The sequence below is a fragment of the Bactrocera dorsalis genome, chromosome 3 (genome assembly GCF_023373825.1).
Source record: "Bactrocera dorsalis isolate Fly_Bdor chromosome 3, ASM2337382v1, whole genome shotgun sequence".
In the NCBI taxonomy this organism is placed as follows: Eukaryota; Metazoa; Arthropoda; class Insecta; order Diptera; family Tephritidae; genus Bactrocera; species Bactrocera dorsalis.
Window position 1 is genome coordinate 26,564,542 of NC_064305.1, and position 7,935 is coordinate 26,572,476.

General features: G+C 37.3%; 1 protein-coding gene across 1 annotated transcript; it reads right to left on the reverse strand.

Moving 5' to 3' along the window:
- Positions 1-584: 584 nt before the first annotated feature.
- LOC125777505 (uncharacterized) lies at positions 585-1,346 on the reverse strand. The gene has a single exon (XM_049452614.1). It carries the CDS (start codon positions 1,344-1,346, stop codon positions 585-587), a length of 762 nt encoding a protein of 253 aa, XP_049308571.1.
- Positions 1,347-7,935: the final 6,589 nt, after the last annotated feature.

Consider the following 7,935-nt stretch of genomic DNA (forward strand, 5'->3'; position numbering starts at 1 on the left):
GCGCGTAGGGACTCCACGCACCTTTTTTTATTAACTGCTCAGCCAAAGCGCACTTCGGGCTGCAAGGAATTGTGAAAATATATGTCAATTTTAAATAATACACTTTTGAATTCAATCTCATGCACAATAAAGCAAAGAGTCTAATGGTCCATGAGAAGAGTAATAGAGTAGCATGTATTCCAGGGACAAAACATATATAAAAAATGCAAATACGAAGTAAATTTACTAATAAATCTATGAAACCAATTTAAAAATGTGACTTATAAAGTACAAATGCATTTTATGTTCAGCGATAACGGTAAATACATTTTGGGTAAAAAGACATTTTAAGCAACGGCAGCACATTTCAGTAGATAACGTGGTTACCTGTAATTTTAGTTGAACAGACTTACGTACACGCAGTTTTAATGTAAGATGACGACTGACTTTATTGAATATAATATACATAAGAACAGTATAAAAGGAAAAAGAAGAATAGTGATGCCAGATTTACAATATTTCATAACACTTTCCTTTAAAGGAACATCTGACAACACTAATAATATATTAGTTAAATCAAAAACTATGTTAAATGATCCATGACTTTACTTTAAGCCTAATTTAACATTAATAAATTCATTCTTAATTGCAGGTATAGCCTTTGTTAAACCATCTGCTAGCATTTCACTTGTTGAAATATATTCCAGCTGCAATGACTTATCTCGTAACTTCTCTCGTATAAATTTCGGCTTGATGTCCACGTGCTTAGTTCGGGGAGAAAAGTTATTGTTCCGAATAATGTGAATAGCGCTCTTGTTATCGCAGTACATTTTTATTCCTTCTGTACCACCATGAACTAGTTCCGACTCTAGCCGATGTAACCAAATCGCTTCTTGCATTGCGCTCACTACAGATGTTAACTCCGCCTCAGTTGATGACAATGCTACGGTACGCTGTCTGTGCGATGACCAAGATATAGCTGCACCTTGCATTATAAATACGTAACCAGATGTTGATCGCCTTTGATCAAGATCTCCTGCACAGTCAGCATCACAATAACCAGTTAAACTTTGAGCAGATTTCCGAAACACGATGCCTTTGCTGACTGTACCCTTCAAATACCCCATTACTCGCTTCAGTGCGAGCCAATGACCTTTCCCGGGGTTTTGTGAGAAAAGACTCAACAAATTGACTGGGAAGCTAATATCAGGCCGGATATTTTGTGCTGCATACAACAGACTACCCACTGCCTCCATATATGGAACCATTTCCATCGTTTTCTTTTCTTCTTCAGTTTTTGGACACAGTTCTAATGTTAACTTTTGCGATAAATTTAGTGGCGTAGCTACCGCATTACAATTGTCCATTCCAAACCGTTTTAGTACACTGGAAATATATTCAGACTGATCAAGTTTAATGAACATTTTTTACCTCATCGCGCCGCACTCTCATCCCAAGTACGGATGACGCTGAACCCATGTCCTTCATTTTGAGTTTCGAAGACAACTCGTTCTTAATCCGCTGCGTAGCCTTTTTGTCATTAGAGAACACCAGAACGTCGTCCACATAAATTGCTACGTATACCATGCTGTACTCACTCACACAAAAGTAAATACATTGATCGACTTCACTCGGAATTAGTCCCAGACTAGTTAGTATCTCATTCAATTTATCGTTCCAAACCTTGCTTGCTTGTTTTAAACCATACAACGATTTTAGTAGATGACAAACTCTGCCAGAATTGTCATTATAACCATCAGGTTGTTTCACGAACACTTCTTCTTCAAGTTCAGCGTTCAAAAATGCAGTTACCGCATCTAACTGATGCACCGACAAATCATGCTTCGCCGCCATAGCAAATAAAAATCGTAATGAATTGTATCTGACTACCGGAGAAAATGTTTCCGAATAGTCAACGCCTTGTTTCTGTGACCAACCTTTAACTACGAGCCTTGCTTTATAATTAACCAGCGCACCTTCAGCATTGCGCTTCGTTTTAAAAACCCACTTCAAATTGATTGCTCTTTTACCTTCAGGCAATTTCGTAAGCACCCAAGTTTTTTTTGCCTTGTGAGAAGCTATCTCCTCTTTCATTGCGCGTTTCCAGACATCAGCCTCTGGACTATTCAATGCCTCTCCAAGATTCACAGGATCATTAGCATCAAACACCACGCTTAACAGCAAACTTTTCTTGGCCTTGCTAGCAATACGCTCCGATTGACGAACTGAACACTTTTCGCCACACTGATCAGCCACCTCGTTATCGTCAGGAGTATCATATTCACTTTCCGAAGATATACTGACATCACACAATTCGCTCGCATTCAGCTCCCCTGAAATGTTAATGTCATTAGCTTCGTTTTCATTAATTATGTCGACTATTAGATTTAGCTCTGTGCGCTTGGATTTATTACTTGTATTTTCTAAAAATTTTACATCACGACTTACAACAAACTTGTAGTCAGATTTTCGGTAAAGCCTAAATGCTTTCGACTCTATGCAATAACCAACAAAAATACACTCTTTTGATTTTGCATCTAACTTTAAACGTTTTTGCTTCGGTATATGAACCATCGCTGTACAACCAAATATGCGTAAGTGTTTCAAATTTGGTTTCTCACCAGACCATATTTCCTCTGGACTACGACTATTACCTCTTCAAGGAATACAATTTACTAAGTACGCCGCTGTATTTGCAGCTTCTGCCCAAAATATTTTTCCTAGGCCAGAATCCAGCAACATGCATCTCACACGTTCAATTAACGTACGATTCATCCGCTCAGCCACCTCGTTTTCCCGGGCGTATATGGAGCTGTCTTTTAGTGAACAATACCATATTTACGCAAAAATTTTATAAATTGAGAATTACAATATTCCGTGCCATTATATGTTCTCAGCACCTTTATCTTACGACCACATTGCGTTTCTACTTCGCTTTTAAACTGCTTGAATTTTTCAAATACATCTGATTTAGATACAATCGGTATAGCGAATACCTTTCTTGAAAAATCATCAACAAACACCAACAAAAATCTTACACCGCTGAATGATTTTGTGCTAATTGGACCAAGCACATCCGAATGTATAACGTCCAAACAATTTTTAGCACGATCACCAGCTGATTTAGTTGTTATTCTAGTTTGCTTACCCTTACAACATACAATGCATTCTTTTTCACTTGCGCCTTTGTAATTAACTCCAAGCGTTGAATTCTGCACCTGCTTCATGCTGTTTTTGCAAATGTGTCCTAACCTTCGATGCCACAGTTCAAAATTATCAATGGTTGTCATTGCTTTCCCAACTGGAATTTTAGCACAATCTAATTTGTACAAGCCATTTTCTGCATACGCTTTTGCAATTAATCTGTTTTTCTCATCAAAGATTTTACATATATTCCCTTCGAACATCACCTTGTTGTTTTGTTTTGTTATTTGCCGAACCGACAAACGATTCGCGCAAGGACTGGGAACATATTCCACATTTTGAATATTCCTTTTGACTTTTTGTCTGTTTACATTTAAAACCAGGCTGACTTCGCCTGCGCTGTTAACAGGAACTCGCTCTCTGTTAGCTAAAATTACTTCATTATGCTCTGCTGCTCTCAACTTCAAAAGTAACTTCAGATCGTTTGTGACGTTGCGCCGGCGTCAATGTACCATACATTTTCGCCGCTCTGAGAATGCAAACACGAATTCGCTAACAGCGAATTTGAAAACATTTCCGTGCTGCTTTTACCTTCATTCTCATTTACTTTCTTTGATTTCGGAGACTTGCGACACTCTTTACGCAAATGGCCTTCCTGACCACAATTGAAACAACGAAACTTTTTCCTATAAGAACTTTTGTCGTTCCCTTTCTGTTGAAAATTCTTCGAATATAAAGAGTTGTCAGTATGATCTTTGCTAAAGTCAAATTTGACATCTTGCATCAACAAACTTTTAACGCTATCGACAGTTAATTTCCCTTTCGAATTCTCCACAGCCATAACGAGTGCTTGATACTCATTAGGCAACCCGGCAAGCAATAATGATGCCACCAGCTCATCACCTACGTCCAGACTGCATTTTGCAATTTGATTGACGTCATGACCATCTCGTTCACATAATCCTGTACGGATTGAAACTGTTCCAGCTTTAACTGCACCAGCTTCTTTAAAAGCTCTACTTTGCGAGTTAAGCCACTGTCTTCATACGCGGCCATTAACGAATCCCATACATCCCTTGCAGTCACTGCGTTTGCAATATGCGAAAAATTACTCCGCTCCACCATGAGCGTAATCTCCGCCAGTGCCCGTTCATTGCTGTCACGATCTTTTTCCGTTGAATTTTCGGATAAACCGTTCTCCGTTATTTTCCACCAACTTTTAAGGACCAAATTCGATTTTGCATTCCGCTTCCAAAAATCGAAATTTTCACGTCCGCGAAGTTTTTCAAATGGAAAACTAAGAACACCTGTCGCCCTTTTCTTTTAAATAAAATTAAATTCAAATAACTTTACTTTTAGCAAAAGGCAAATAACTTGTTGAGCAATAGGCCCATAGCCTGTTGAACAGAGTTACGTACACGCAGTTTCAATGCGAGATGACGACTGACTTTATTGAATATAATATACATAAGAACAGTATAAAAGGAAAAAGAAGAATAGTGATGCGAGATTTACAATATTTCATAACAATTTTGAGGCAAAATCTCAATTTGTGACTAGTTACTATTCATTAAACAGTCTCTAGCGTTAGTCTCAAAATATTGAGACCTGGTGGATAGCAGCTCACAAAATTAAAAAGAACTCTTGTCTGCCATTTTGAATATACTGAATAGAGATCATCATAGATATTAATCGATTGTCGTTTCATTATATTTTGTAAGCAACTCAAACACGAAAAGGTTAAAAATAAATCAATTTTACATAAATTTCGTAAATATTATGAAACAAAGTCAACATATATTTTTATTTTCATTGATAATTATGTTTTTTGACTATGTTACAGAAAATATAATATTTGTTATCGACATATTAATTTTCATTCAAGTGTAAAAACATCTCTGAATAATGAAATGTATTAGATTTTGTGACTGTCACTTACAGAATAGCAATATCATCTCAAGTCTCAAAAATTGTCTCTAACTTAAAATCTCAAATTTAGAGACTTGAGACTGTCTCAAATTACAGAATCGCACGGTTAGATTAGTATAGCGGCATACATATGACGGCATATGCAGGTATATGCAAAAAAGCTCCTTGAAACCGCATGTAAATTGCAAAACTTTTCCACTTTCGGACATTCAAATTTCACGCCACAACCCAAACACACACACATACACAAGAGTATTTTATATATGTACACATATGCATACACGAGTTACATATATGTGGATCTCAATCCCTTTACATACATAGTTAGTATTCATGTTAAATTTATTTATCTCCTACCTGACCCCGCAGCCGTTGTCCTGCGTGAAATTATGTGTTTTGAAATGAAAAGAAAGCTAAATTTATCATTTCTTTTTTTTTAATGTAACGCAGCTTAATAAACTAAATTTTTTGGTTTCTGTTCCGGTGCGTAAATGTACAGAGAAGATAGTTTTCCAACTCGTGAGCACGCCACGTATTTTTGGCCGTGTAAAAAACATAGCTGTTCCAAATTTATGCCACACATTTCTAACGACTATCCTTGTGTCCTGTTGATTGCCATCTCAAATGCAATTTTCACTGGAAACGGAATACATTTGAACTAAAATGCAAATCGATAGAACTCAATGGAATTCGTAGAATTAAGCATTCTGCCCCCTTGTATTCGATAGGTGCGTCACAACCAGTTTGATTCCATTACACAGTTTCGGCGCTTGCAGCTTGCGATGCACAATAACTACAGATCCAACTTTGAGACGCAAATGATGCGGTGGCATACCAAGCCTGTCCAAATAATTTATAAATTCCACTGGATAATTCACGGCGTCGTCTTCATTGTCAAGACGATCCATCGATTTGTATGAGCGCAAGCCTCCCGGAATTTGACTTTGAATCTTCCAGTTTCAGTCAACAACATCGGTAAATTTGGGAGCTAAAATTGCGCGTGCACTCAAGGAATCGTAGTTAGGATAATTTGGCTAATGTTCGGATAAACATTCTTGCTGAGTTCATCTTTTGTGCATCGATAAACGGCAGATGGAATTGATATCAAACCACCGGAAGTATCAACCGGAACTGACACATTTCCAATTCTTAGCGAATACGATGTAAAATGTCTTCGACGATGCATTCCATGTATAATCGTCAAAGTCAATTTTGTTTCTGGCGGTGTTTCCACTGGCTGTAATGTGTTCTCTGGGTTGAAATACACTCTTTGGCCATTCTCCAAATTAAATGCGAGACGCACAACAGTCGGCAAACGTTTATGAATTATAAAAGTGAACATCCTACAAAGCGCCTTATTGCAGTTCATGTAACTGCCGTATCGTTCAAGACCGCCATGTTGCTTCCTTTGGTGAAGTAATTACAAACATATTTCATCGATTACACCAAACTGCAATAATCAACATTGATATGAGTTTTGAATCTGAATTAGACAAAACGAGTACGATCCATATGCTGTCAACTTCGATATTCACTCTTCTAAATTGAATGCTGAATGTTCGGCCATTGTCGTCCGGTGAGCGACGCCGATAGAGTGGATATCCATCATTTCTAGTTTGTGTTTCCGAAGGAAAAGCACGTGGATACTGTTTCGTGCATTTATTGTCAGACATACAAACCGAAGTGGGATTGTGGTGTCCGCAAGGTCCATGAACCTTACTGGTTTTCATCACTTCGTATAATACTGGATCTTCCTTTGCATCAGGAATTTCCGCATGATTGAATGACTTCATCAATTTGATCTGGTGTAATCACTATCCAAAGAAGAATGTGTGCGTGCGGAAAATCTCTCTCTTGCCACTCAACAGAGTACATCTAGCATATACATAACAGCACCATATATACGTTGCTTAAAGATAAAGACCATCGAAGCTGTAGCTTGGAAAATCTTTCTGCGACGTCGTGACAATCGCTTGCTGATTGACAACGATCCATAATACCGCACGTATGTCGTCGCATCCTGGGAGTATTCTTGCCTTGCCTTGCCTTGGGCTGCCATACTTTGATGGCAAAAAGAACACCGACCGATATTAGGGTGACCTCTTGGTGGCTTCGTAAGAATTTTCAATCTGCAATTGATCACTTTGTGTGCAACATACATAACATTTTCACTGAATAATTTTCAAAAATTTTTGAAGCAAACGACAAATTTGAACGATTCAAATAATTGAAAAGCAAAACAAAAAAAATCTAAAAGAAAATTTGTATGGAAAAAATTAACTTTTTGGAATTATCCAATTTTCCGACTTTTCCTTCCGAAAAGCATACCTTTTTTTATTTCTAAACCTTCCCCGATCCACACAGAACATTCTCTGAAAATTTTATCAAGATTGGTTCAGTCGTTCCCTTAGCGTTACTAATAAACAAACATTCATTCATTTGTATGGAAAAAAGAAAAGGGATGTTTTTAGGGGTTTTCTGGGAATTATTCGAATTTTTCTTGCCGAAAAAACCATCCTTGAGCCTCAACGAACATTTTAAAAAAGAATTGGCAAAATTGGTCAAGGCGATTTTGAGTTATGCGCTTACCAACACATTTTTGGATTCATTTTTGGAACGAAGTTCCTTACGTCAGGCTTGCAGAAGGGAGATTTTGCTGCGGGAGCTAACTGAAAAATAAATAAAAACCGTAAGAAATAACCCGTAAGAAATAACCTGTAAGATCGCTAGTTATAGCCTACTTTTAGGTTTTGCAAAATAATTAGGCATGAAAATCTGTAACATTATTGTGTATGCAAATTTGTAATAACAATTGATAACTTAAAACAAAAACAAATTTACCAATTTTTACTTATTTTTTGCATAAAAAAAATTTCACTTTGA